Source organism: Myotis davidii, unplaced genomic scaffold (assembly GCF_000327345.1).
Source record: "Myotis davidii unplaced genomic scaffold, ASM32734v1 scaffold16, whole genome shotgun sequence".
In the NCBI taxonomy this organism is placed as follows: domain Eukaryota; kingdom Metazoa; phylum Chordata; class Mammalia; order Chiroptera; family Vespertilionidae; genus Myotis; species Myotis davidii.
Window position 1 is genome coordinate 1,026,415 of NW_006287821.1, and position 13,814 is coordinate 1,040,228.

General features: G+C 40.5%; 1 protein-coding gene across 1 annotated transcript in view; it reads right to left on the bottom strand.

Moving 5' to 3' along the window:
- Window positions 1-13,814, bottom strand: part of MORC1 (MORC family CW-type zinc finger 1) — a 136,825-nt gene that overhangs the window by 54,680 nt on the left and 68,331 nt on the right. Inside the window, 3 exon segments of the mRNA XM_006759570.2 lie at window positions 5,941-6,079; window positions 9,857-9,962; window positions 13,102-13,230. Of these exon segments, the coding sequence (XP_006759633.1) occupies window positions 5,941-6,079; window positions 9,857-9,962; window positions 13,102-13,230 (374 nt within the window).

A 13,814-nucleotide genomic window follows, 5' to 3' on the forward strand; every position in this document is an offset into this window, starting at 1 on the left:
GTTCAAAATCAGAGCAATCATGAAGTACAGTCCTTAAACTGAACTCAAAATGTAAACCTTGGTCCTGAGTAAGGAGATTAGGTCAAGTGAGTAGCCTGCCTTGGAAGGAAGTTAAACACCTGTAACACCTGTACCCTATTCTGAGCAGACTTAGAACCTGAGGTGCACCCAGGATACCAGGCAGCCTCTCACTGTCCCTAATTAGCATGCACGCTAATTGAAAAATGGATGAACATAAGGAATTTTTGTAGGGCAGAGATAAAAGAGGCATATTGGTAGTGAAACCCAAATTAGTATTTCCTCCATTAAAAATCATTTCAGGCAACACACCTGAACCTCTCCTTGAATCTCTGTGGATGGAATAAAAATGACTGACTGACATGTGGCAAGACTTCCTGTCACTGTCAAAGCTACTCCTGTCCCTTTTGGAGTGAGGATGAGCTCCCTCTGGACTCACACTGCTATGTGCCTCTGTGGCAACATTTGGTCACTTCTGTGAAACCCAGGAGCAAACAGCAATGGATGGTATTCCTTGGTCCCAATCTCCAGGGCAGAATAGGCTGATTTACGAATCCAGGAGCGGGGACTATCCTGGTCTCATCACAGAACACTGCTCTCAAGCCAGATTGTACTGATGACCCTCTGAATGCTGGTGCTGTCCTGTTTGTTTTGTAAACTAAGAATGTTGTTCTGTCTGGTAGTGTGACATCAATTCCTCAAGAAGGGATAAAAGAATAATCTGCATAGGCAATTCAAGTTAAGAAGTTGTTTCTAACAGTGAGCCAGGGGTGATGGTGGGAGGTACACAAGATGTTTGCCTTCAAGAAGCTTCTCACCGAAGCCGGTTTGGCTCAGTGGATGGAGCGTTGGCCTGCGGACTGAGGGGTCCCGGGTTCGCTTCCGGTCAGGGGTATGTACCTGGGTTGCGGGCACATCCCCCGTGGGGGATGTGCAGGAGGCGGCTGATCGATGTTTCTCTCTCATCAATGTTTCTGACTCTCTGTCTCTCTCCCTTCCTCTCTGTAAAAAAAAATCAATAAAATACATTTTTTTAAAAAAAGAAACTTCTCAACTAGCTCATCATGGGCAATTCGTTTAATGTCTCATTTGCTATGCTGTGAACACAGGGCCCACAAGTGTGAATATGTTATGCATCATCCGTTTTGGAAAAGCAATGCATCACCATAGAGAAATGAGATCTTTGTAGGGAGAGTAATAAAGTAAAATATTTCAGCTACAGTGTGTATAATAGCCTCTTGTTAGACAAAGGACTTTAGGTGTCATAAATTTTAGATTATGGCAGTTTCTATAAGGAAGCTAAAAAGTACTCTTGATGAATAAATATGTTTCCTAAGACATCTGTCTGCATAATTATACAGATTTGAAATCTCAGCATCCTACACAATAATGACACATTAAACAGAGGAAATTGTAAATGGGAAAAAGTATTCACATTCTTCATTACAGAGTTATACTTAGATATGCCATTTCAACTGGAAAACATAGCTAAATGTTAAGCATGTCGTCTCTCTCCACATTTATTGCTAAAACAACCAATGTGGGACTTGTCAGCTTAAACTACATATTGCGTTGTTTATGTCCACGTGAGCACTACAAAAGAAAAGGATGCTATTGCTGGAGTTCTTTTTCAATAGGCGTGGAGTTTACAAAGGCTACTCATTGATGCAAAGACTGTGAACACAACAAATAAAATCCAAATACAGTCTCCGCACTCCCATCCAAATACAACACTTTATTTTGAGCAAGTGTAAGGACATTTTGGTTTACAATAACATATACGAAAGGTTTAAGTGCAACCTATGTAGAGTCAACCAATCCACTCAAATGAGAAATATTTCTTTTTGTACTTATTTGGAAAGAATTCTGCATAAATCAAATTCCTTTGGCAAACACCTGTTACGTAAAAGATCCAGGCCTAAGTGTTGTTGGGAATGCAAAGATAAATAAAAATGGTCCCACCTTTCAAAAAGCTTACAGTCTAATGTAGGAGACATTATATACACAAGTAACTATAATACCAGGGATAAAGCAAAATTTTCTTGAAAAAAAGACACCCATCAAGGACAAATGGAAATGAGACAAGACTTCATACAGGAATGACATTAGTTTCAGATCCTGAAGGATGAGGGAGAGGAAGATGACATAATGACAAAACAGCAGGAAGAAGAGCACTAGCAGCAGCATGGACGTGGAGAACATGCTAAAGAGCACGGAGCAGCTCACCAGGAGACCCTACAGGAGGGAAGAAACTAATTCAAGAAAAGTAACTGGTCTCAAATAAGAAAGCCTGGACTCACTGTAGGATAAGAAATAAATATTGATTAGAAAATTTAACCCAGAAAGACCTAGAGGGCACATAAGCAATACAGCCCATTTGCACAAACATACTGATTATACAAACGCTAGTGCCTCAGTGCACAGATTCATGCACAATGAAAGGAAATTAATTAGAAGGTGGCTGGCAGGCTGGACTGGGCGAGATGGGCCGGACATGCCCTGGAGCCAACCTTCCTTGGTCCCTCCCTGGCCAGCCGCACCTGGGCCAGCGCCGTGGCTCAAAGGTTGTCTGTGGAGTGAACGGGGTCCCTCTGGCAGGTGGTGTCCCTTGGCCTGGCCTGCGGGGATCCAGCTAAATCTGGCTCTCCGACATCCCCCAAGGGGTCCCGGATTGCAAGAGGGTGGTTCTCGGGTGGCATACCCTAGAATTGGGCTCCTTTCTCTCTGGTTCTGGGCACATCACCTAAGAACCGCAGCTGCCAAGTCACCACAGCTTGGCAGCTCCCGTGTTAAGTGTCTGCCTCCTGGTGGCCAGTGCACATCAAGCTGCCAGTTGGACAGTCAGATGGTCGCTTAGCCTTTTACATATATAGATACTACCCATTAGCATTGCTTATGTATAAATATGAGTAGGCTTCATTCAGGGAATTAAGTTATCATCTTTCTTCTAAGGACTGAGAGCACCAAGTGGATTATAGTGATGCCAAAAAACCCTGAATGAAATGTATCCTAAACTATATTTCTTGGGCACAATCAAGACACATTCATCCTTGCCATACAACTGAAGGTAGAAGAGAATCTAATTTGTAAGTTAAAACAAAGAAAGGGAGAAGTGTAGCTCTACTTTATGGTTTTAAATTGTCGTCTGGGTTTAATGAAAAACAGAATAAAAATCATGCAGATAATAGGCCAACTAGTAGCTGAACAATTGGAGAGGCCGGGAAAATGGAAATGCTTCATAGTTTGGCCATCAGGTGGCACTAGTCACTCATTATAGAAAACAGCAGGTACTAAGGGGTGATCTAGAAAAGCAGTTAGGAACAGATTACTCCTTCATTTACTCAGAAAGGAGAAAGTGGAGTGGACTGTTTCAGAAGCACAAGGAATAAAGAGGGTCTTGGCTTGCTGACACAGCCTATCAATTATATCTTGAATTTGAGCTCACCTATTAGATTTATTAGGGAAAACGTACACATTTCCCTAACAAATATGGTCTGTTTGTTGCCTTTGTAAATGTTCTCGGGTCCTTTTTGTCTGTATTTATCCTGTGAAAGCATGAGATCAGTGCTAGAATGAAGCAAAAAGGAAACAAATCCCAACTTCACTATTTAAAGATGTGTGACTTGATTCAAGTTATTCAACTTCTTTGAACTGTACTTCCCTGTGTTATTATAATTGATGAAATTAGCTGGAATGTGGTGAGGATTTTATAAGACACCATCCGTTGAAATGACAGCTCTGGACCTAGCTACTTCATTTTCTCCCAGAGGAACTGGTCCAATCATTGGAATATCTCTTTTATTGGAATAGTGTTCTAAGTCATTGTGGCTCTTCTCTAACTAGGGCGTCCTGTGGGTGGTGCTCTTAGAAGTTAAACTGAGTCACTCTACACACCAGTGGAGGATATGAGGGGTGGAGAAGCTGTAGCTGATTTCTCATACTAGTACCATGATGCTACCTTGCCATTATTCGGTCCCTCCTGGTTGTCAGTGACAAAAGTCCAGAACCACAGAATCTAAGATCCAGAATGGTATTTGATTTATATAGTCAACTGTCCAATTTTTAGATCAAGATACCTTCTTCCATGAAAGTTGAAGCACGAGAGAGTAAGAAGTGGGGTGTGCAAATTTAGGTCATTTTTATACTTGCTTCACAGGTCTGGTCAATGGATAAGTAGGCATTTGTAGTCGGAAGCAGGATGAGAGAGCAGGAGGTGGTCAAACGATAATTACCCGGCATGCCTCTAATTATTTCCTGATACTGAGATGCTAGGCTTATTTTCACAAAATGGGGCAAAGAGAATGGTGAGCAATCTATATCCTTTGAACTGGTGGAAGTAGGTTTCTATTTGAGTACTGCTAAACATCTTTGTTTATGTTTGAAACAAACTGAATCGGCAAACCTGGCTCAACTTTTTATGAAAAAGTCAACTACCGAGAAAGAAAGAATAAACAGAATGGATGGCCCAAATCTGTTATTCCACCAGCGACCATCAATCAAAACCTCTACCTCACTAACGAATAAAACATTCAATCCTAACAAACAAAGGTAGTTAAGACTTCATGGTGGGCACTGGTACTTGCAAAGGCCAGCTCTGGCCTTTACCTTATAGGGAAAAAACAACAACAAAGATCAAATCAATTCAGGTTGTGCTGACTGCCTCCACAGAGCTACCAGGAGTGGTAAACAAAATAAGAAACCGAACAAATTAAGACATTCCACAGTGGAAAGATATGACTCCACCTACTTATTTATGAAAATAAGCACAGGCTGTGATACCCTTCTTTACTTCTGACCTGTTATAAAACCCAGGACTAGAGGCTCTAAATCTGTAGAAATCTGAGCTGCTTTTAGGGTGATAGGGAATGCATAAGAGAATGTATTCCCAAAGTGACACTCAGTATTTTCCCCCAAAGAAATCCTGAGACTCCAGGCTATAAAGGAGGGTCAGATTTCTTTGGCTGTGATATGCAAATCAGGCTTCAGATGGCAGCTGATTTGCATGGCAGATCCCTAGCAAGGGGGGAGCCCAGGAAAGAAAACAGAAACCAAACCGGGGTAAAAAAGAAGGCTTATCTTCTAAGAGCCCAGGAATACACATAATAATAAGGCATTAAGTCTAGGGGGTCTTACCTCCCTCTTTGCAAAAGACTTTTCTATTTGAATGAGCAGTTTATGTCCTAACATGTAGAGAGGGCTCACACATTTGGACATAGGCGGTTGACCTTCTCAAGTACTATTTGAAGAAGTTGACATGCTATACTATTAAAAATTATTGAATTTAGGTGCCAAATCCATAAAGGAAACAGAGATCTAATGACTTTATTAGAGCAGAGATTAAAACAATATTTCTGCAAATTTTCCTTCACTTGAAATTGTCATGGTTACCTACATTTACTGATAGTAATGTTTTATTCATTGAATTTTCTTAACAATTAAATATGATTCTGAGTTTCTGTATTAACAGGCTAATATTTCTTTAAAAGAACAACTCTTTACCTAAAAATTCTGCCCTTAAGGAAGAAGCTTAATAAATTTAAAAGGGCCTAACCTTTGGAGTCACACAGACTGGTGTCCCAGTCTCCACCACTTGACCTTTGACATTCGGGGTGACCTCTATGAGGCTCTGCATGCATTCCTAGAATGGAAATAAGCTCCCCGTCCCTCATACCACTGCTGTGCAGTTGGACTCAGATAACACATCCCAGTATTTTTTAAGAACTCTCCTACCTGTCTGGCCCCCAGGAGCCGTTATGGCTCACCTCTAGAACAGTCCTTAGGTCCAAAATTGGGAGGAGGCGACAAAAGAGGATGGAAAAAAGAGGCTGAATGTTTAACCTGGGTAAACCATTAGTCATTTGCACACATGAAACCAACAGCTCAAGCGTCAGGGTGGATTTTGAAAAGAAATTAACTGCTTACCTCCAGCTGCTGTTCTGCCAGTTGATCCTGATACCTTCGGACTGACTCCTGAAGTCGCTTCTCTTTCTCATTTTTTGATAGCGACACTGTGCTCACGGTGCCCAGGGGGATGGGAGGTAAGCGTTCCGCCTGATGACAACTTCACAATCAACAAGTACAAGAGATATATAATAACATCAGGAGGAAACATAAAACTATTTGCTGTCTGTAAAGGATTATTTACTTCTACAAGCATAATAAGTCTTTATGTCTTATTTCCAAAATTTGAATATAAGGGAAGAGCATTGTATTGATGACTTTAGGAAATACAAAACCTTAAATCATGAAAAAAGAGCTTAATGGGGGGGGGGGGCGGAACAGCTAAATGGAAAAAAAGTGAAAGGTAGTATATATTTACCAGAATGAGAAAACTCTTCATTACTAGTATTTACTAATGCTTCATTTATCTCCCATTATCAGGAAATGAGGCCTTTTGCAAAAATGTTTTTAGATAATTAAATCTTATCTTATTATTATTAAACATTCCCCTCCCCTCAAAAAAACATATTAGGGATAGAAATCCATCTGTCTGTCTACCATACACCAAACAGTTCTGCTTCTGAAACACACGGACCCTCTGCATGCTGGTCCGGGATCACTGTGAAGGACCTTGATGTGACGCTCTAACTGACAGCCTCGGGGGAGTGGCGGAGTCCTTCACCAAATAACCCCCCAGTAACACCCCCTGCTGCAGCGTCCTTCTCTCCTGCTGCTCTCCGTGTATCTGCTTCTGGTGATCACTCTGCTTCCCAACCTCTAACCACCAGTGTGTCAACACATGTATATCATCAAGCAGAATTGTGTCTAAATGACAATAAACAGGCTGCGAATGAGGGTTTCCCCTGCTATGGCTACGAAAAGTGCTAATGACTTTTGGGACATATGATTCGAAAGGTTTGAGGCCTTTTCCCCTACTTTTGGTTTTGTGGCTCTGTGCTGGGAGCTGAGTTAGCCAAACTGCTGAAAAACTGAGAGATTATATTGTTCTCCCTGGAATCGAGGCTTGGCAAGGATAAGAGGTTCAACTCCCACTGGGCATGGCTTTGTTCATGGCTGGGGATGTACGGTTAAGGTCAGAATGTTAAGGTCAATTCTTAAAGCCTGCTTTACATAGGTAATAAGAAAAGGAGAGGGAAGGGACAAAATACATGTGTATTAGGCTAGGAGAGGGAGGAGGAGGAGGAGGAGGTTGGGAATAGAGAGACCTTCTCTCATCTGAAACAGTGCATAAGCACTTTTGATCTGAAGTAGATCAAACCCACAATTTCTTTGCTTTGTGGAGCTGCAGCTTATATATATCTTATACCTACCAACAGAGAACTACAAGCAAATTCAAGTACTACTGTGAAAGAACTTCACACTTAATTCCACCCACATGTGGTATTTGTTGTTATTGAAATCAGGGGACACCTACTATATATGTAGCCACCCATGGTGTTGAGATGAAGACACCTGTGAGGCATTACCTATAAGGTTCCTATTTCATGGGAGAAAAGAACCTTGTGGCAGCATTAAGTTTTTATTCAAAAAAGAGAAACCCCAAGTATTTTATGAAAGTGCCATCCATTCAAATGTCTTCAAAAAAACGTTTTTGAAAAAAAAAGTTAAATTTTAATATACAATTCCATATGTTTAGCGAAGCATGGACTTAAACAGAAATTATAAGTATAAAAGAACTTTCTGCATTTTAGGCTTGGTCCATCAGTTTTCTGTCAACATGGCTAAATTTATTTTGCCTGTCGTCACAAATGGACTATTTTGATGTGCAAAAGAGACAGAATTAGTGCAGCTTTGAAACAGTGCTCTCTGATGGCATCACCACTTTTCAAGGAGAAAAGGGTAAGAGTATAAGTAATGATAATTTGGCAATAAAGAAACTGTAGAGGGTAGTCTCCGAGTTCTGTGGGTCTGACCACGACTTAAGACTGATTTACAAAATCAAGGTACTTGGTTAGTTCTGTGGAGAGGGGCCAAAATTCTCCAGGGACATGGCAGATTGACTTTACAAGGGGTTCAGCTAGACCAAGAAAAGATGCAAAAGATACTAGTATTACACCCCACTCTAGGTGATGGGAAGCTGAGTTAAAAAGAGATTGGACCCCAGCTGGTGTAGCTCAGCGGACTGAGCTTGGTCCCATGCACCAAGAGGTCACCAGTTCAATTCTTGGTCAGGGTATATGCCCGGGTTGCAGACTCAATCCCCAGGAGAGGGTGTGTAGGAGGCAGTTGATCCATGTTTCCATCTCTCCCTCTCTCCCCCTTCCTCTCTTTCTAAAATCAATTAAAACATATTAAAAAGTGAGAGAGAGAGAGACAGAGAGAGAGAGAGAGAGAGATTGGACATTTGTCCAAGGTTTTTCACAGCTAACAGAGCTAGGAGTCAAACCCAAGCAGTCTGGCTCCAGGGTCTGAACTTTAAAACACTATCCTATGCTGTACAAAAAGTTCTTAGCTCACAATAAGTGATCAATGTTATTAACTATTCTTTTGGTTTTTTTGTTGTTGTTGGTTGGTTTTTTTTTTGAGGATTAGGGGCTTAGGTCAATTTTATTTACATTTTCAAGCACAGGTCTTTCAACACAGAAATTTAAAAACAACAGTAGCAACAAACTTCTATTAACACTTTGATAAAAATAATGATACTGGTTATGAAAACACTACATATCAGACTATTTGGGAGATATTTAAGTTCCAGGTTAGGGCTGAAATCAGGTTAGGAATCAAAAGACCTTGGCAAGTGGCTTCATGAACAGGTTTCTGAGGCCCCGTTTGGGCTTCACTTTTCACTTCTCTACAATGAAGACGGGAGATAGCTCAGTGTTTCATAAGCGCACGCCCTGGAACTCTAGGCTCTTTGCAGACAGTAGGGAACAGAAGTGGGAAGTGCATGGGTACCTTTGGCCTCCACATTCCCAACCTTCAATTCAAAGCAGGACAATTCTGCATTTATCTAGTTCATACATTTAGGGTCTAAGCAAATTTTATTTGAGGGAAAACAAAACAAAACAGATTCTGCTGCAAAACAAGAAAGGGAACCTAGAAAGCCCTGGGTCATGTGAAATCTAAGAGCCCTGTCTGTCATCTGACTTATTTTCTTAGTTTCTAAATACGATTAACCTGGGGACTCCAGGTGGGATTGTAGTAGCAGTTTCTGAATGTTTTCTTCTTTAAAAAATTTTTATCTGTTCTTTATTTTTTCTAGACTGGATAAAAGTAATCCAACAAGAGCTATTACACTATTGTCTGCATTAGCAATATTGATTTACTTATCCAGGCCAAAGGACTTATAGCAAACTCCATGGAAAAACAATGCTTGTCTTAGGAGTGACTTTATTAAAGGGGTATACTAACTCTTCTGCCTCCCCCAAGAAAAAGAATATAAGTTTAAAAGGACTTGTAATAACTGGCATTCATCAATATTTAATTGGTCTTTTTCCTGCTTTTGTCTGAACTTCTTCCTCCAAGAGCACAAAGCAATGAAATCAATATATGACTTAAATAGAAAATGCACGTGGTCTAACAGTTTAATGCTCCTGGAGACACCATCTGGATAAAACTCCTGTATTTTAAGGTGCTATGTTGTGTGAAAACGAACTAAAAGGCAGATCTCTTAAATATGAGTGGTAGTCCACCACCAGCGAAAGCATAGAGCTGCACACCCCAATGTTTCAAAGCATTACATCCAGGTCTCTTTGATCTTGATGGAAAAGCACGCTAATCAACTATCTTTCCACAACTGGCCGGGTGCTAGAAAGAGTTCTCGGGGATGACGGAGACTAAGCTGAAATGTACCTATAGCTGACATTTTCCAGTTCATACATATGTATTTCGGGAATTCAAAATTGGATAAAAATTTTAGAAAACCATCAAACACTACCTGTTTTCTGAGAGGTTGGGATTATTAGCACAAATCCAGGTGTCCAAAAGTTCTTTTTCCTGATAATCAGTAGAGGGAGGCAAGACTCTCCATTTAAGGCAAAGATCTGATCATCAAAACAAAATTACACACAAGAAAGACCACAGTGAGAAATGAATCCTTCATAGTAAGACATCAGGTTGCATAAACCAAAAGTATGAGGTGTCTTTCCAGCCACAGGCAAGAGAATCCTTGATCATATACCATTACACTTGATGGCACAACTAGTCTAGGATTCTATGAGCTACCCTTGGAAACTCCTAATAAATTATTATTATTATTATTGCTTAAGTTCTTTCCAATTGGTTTTTACTACTTTCAGCCAAAATTATTTAGGTAATTGATCTCTCTCTCTTCTTAAACCACATGAAAACTTCCAGTGACTTCCCTTTCCCATTTTTTTTTTGCCTTCCTTGTCCATTTCTTCCTTGCAGTCCCTCCTTGCTTTTAGGACCAAGACACTCCATATTTTCCAGACTATTCTTAACTTTAATCTTGAACTCCTCCCAGACACACTGCTAATGCCTCTTAGGAAGACACTTCTCTCTGTTCCTCTTCGATGGAGGCAGTTTGCACAGTGGGTAAGAACCTGAACTGCTCCACCAGTTACTATGTCTATGAACAAATTATGTCTCTATGTTTCAGTACCATCATCTGTAAGAAGAAATTCTATTGGTACTTACCTAAAAGGTTTCTGAGGGTTAACATACATAGTAATAATGATAAAAGCCAACATTGCTAGACATTATCTGTGCTGGTTAATTTTGTGTCAATTTGACTGGGCCATGGGTACTTGGTCAAACAATTCTGAATGTGTCTGTGAGGGTGTTTTGAATGAGATTAACATTTGAATTGATAGACTGAGTAAAGAAGATTGTCCTCCCTAATGTGGGGTGGGCCTCATCCAATCAGTTGAAGGCCTAAATAAAACAAAAAATGGCTGACCCCCTGGAGAGTAAAAAGGAACTTCTCTTTCCTGATTGTCTTGAGCTGGGACACAAGCTTTTTCCTGCCTTCAGACTCAAATTAAAACATAAGCTCGTTCTTTCTGGGTATTGAACCTGTCAACATTTACACTGGAATTATATCATTGGGTCTCTTGGTTCTCAGGCCTTCAGACTTCAACTGGAATTAAACCAATGGCTCTCCTGAGTCTCCAGCTTGCTGAATAAAGACCTTAGACTTGTTAGCCTCACTGGGGATTGCCCGCAAGCAAGGTACATGCCCTTGACCGGAATCGAACCCGGGACCCTTGAGTCCGCAGGCTGACGCTCTATCCGCTTGAGCCAAACCGGTCAGGGCGCTAATACATTTATTTGCGCAGAACTGTCTGATGTAGCTATAAATACTAACCTCATGTTATGAAAAAGGAAGCTGAGGCTTAGAAAAATTAAGGAATTTGCCTCATTTCATAGCTCCATAATACTAGAGATTGGATTCTGGCAGCGTCTTGCACATATTAGACCAGTCAGGTGCTTAACTCAAGGCTCAAGGTTAGGGAGGTGTTCGCTTGGCTCTGTGTAACTAACCTCACATCCTTACAGACTATGGTGTACTTTATTTGTTTGCTTGACTCCCTCACTGGACAGCAGACTCCTTGCAGATAACAGAGTGTCTTTAATTCTCTAACCCTAGGAATAGTGGCTAGAAGATACACCAGAGGAACACAATAAGTGCTCAGTGCTTCAATGATGTTATTCTACTATCAAATAATGTCCAATGCCTCTCCATTGCTTATCAAAGTAAAAACTTCTTATCTTGGCATTCGAGACCCTCTAACATGTTTATTTAATCTGATATTTTTGTTTTTTATTATTTAGCCATCATTCATGTATTCAGTAGTCAATTATTAAGTACCAACTATATATTTAGCATAGTACTAGGTATTAAAAACAGAAAGATGGCTGTTTCAAAAGGAAGATAAACATCCAATCAAAATATGGGCAAAGGACCTAAACAGACATTTTTTGAAACTGGACATACAGAAGGCCAAGAGACTTATGAAAACATGCTCAAAGTCACTAATCATCAGAGAGATGCTAATCAAAACAACGAGGTACCATCTCACACCTGTCAGAATGGCTATCATTAACAAATTAACAACGACAAGTGCTGCAGAGGATGCAGAGAAAAAGGAACCCTCTTGCACTGCTGGTGGGAATGCAGACTGGTGCAGCCTCTATGGTAAACAGTATGGAGTTTCCTCAAAAAGTTAAAAATGGAACTCACATTTGACCCAGTGATCCCACTTCTAGGAATATGTCCCAAGAAACCAGAAACACGAATCAGAAAGGATATATGCATCCCTATGTTCAAAGCAACACAATTTACCATAGCTAAGATTTGGAAACAGTCTAAGTGCCCATCAGCAGATGAGTGGATTAGAAGACTGTGGTACATCTATACAATGGGATACTATGCTGCTGTAAAACATAAAGAACTCTTACCATTCACAACAGCATGGAGAGACATGGAGAGCATTATGCTAAGCGAAAAAAACCATTTTGAGAAAGATAAATATCACATGATCTCACTCATTTGTGGAATATAATGAACAAAACTGATGAACAAAAATAGATCCAGAGACATAGAAGCATTGGACAAACTACAAGGCAGGGAAGGGTGGTGGGGTGGTGGTTGTGGTAAGAGAGCAACCAAAGGACTTGTATGCCTATATATAAGCATAACTCATGGACACAGACAGTAGGGGGGTGAGGGCATGTGCTGGGGTGGGGAGGAAATGGCCGGGAAGAGGTCAATGGGGGGAAAAGAAGACATATGTAATACTTTTAAGCAATAAAGAATTTTAAAAAAGATAACTGTTTATATCATTCCACCCCTAAATTTTTAGTTGAACGTATATCTGATATTAACACATACCTCCTGCTACATCTCTGCCTATCAAAATTCTATTTTAAAGATCATGGCAAAAGTTACCTCTTGTCATGAAGCCTTGCTTCAACTTTCTCCTTTTTTGAACCCTCATAGAACTCTGTGCCTCTTTGCATCATCTTTTACATCTGAATTTCATCGCTATAATTTCATGCTTATCTTAACCTTTCTCCTAGACTCTAGCCTCACTGCATGTAAAAATCAGGTTTTACCCACCACCTTTGTTTCCTTCAGGCGCCATTTACTGGCACAATGACTTGCATATTTAAAAACTCACTAAACGACTGCTAATTTGAATGGAATTCAACACTCACCACACTGAATGATGAATGGGATGGCCATGGCTTGTCTTCTTTGATACTGAATAGACTCTAAAGACCTCTCTGTGTCCTTGTTATTCTGGTATCCAAATTCATTCCAAAATAATGTAAGGTTTCTATTACCTAAAAAAATAAAGCAGGAAAAAAGTAATAAAAGAAAATCAACAAGATTAAGATGATAAGCAAAGGTTAGATATAAACACATGTATGTACAATATGACCTCAGCTATGTAAAAATGAATACACAGAAACAAGATGTTAAAGTATTATTGTTGGTTTTCTCTGAGTATGGATGAAATTTGTTTTCTGATTTAAACTTTCTTACATTTTCCAACCTGTATATAATAAATATGTAATATCTTTATAATAAAACCAAATACAATAGCAGTATATACATGTAGTATATACATAAATATATATATACTAGAGGCCCGGTGCACAAAAATTTGTGCACTTAGGGGGGAGAGGGGGGGTCTCTCAGCCCGGCCTGTGCCCTCTCGCAGTCTGGGACCCCTCGGGAGATAACGACCTGCTGGCTTAGGCCTGCTCTCGGGTGGCCACCATCAGGCCCAATCCCTAGGTGCAGCCCCTGGTCAGGCTCAGAGCAGGGTCGATTGGGGAGTTGGGGCGCCGCCCGCTGTCATGCACAGAGCAGGGCGGATAGGGAGGTTGCGATGCCACCCTCAGTCACGCTCAGGGTAGGGCCG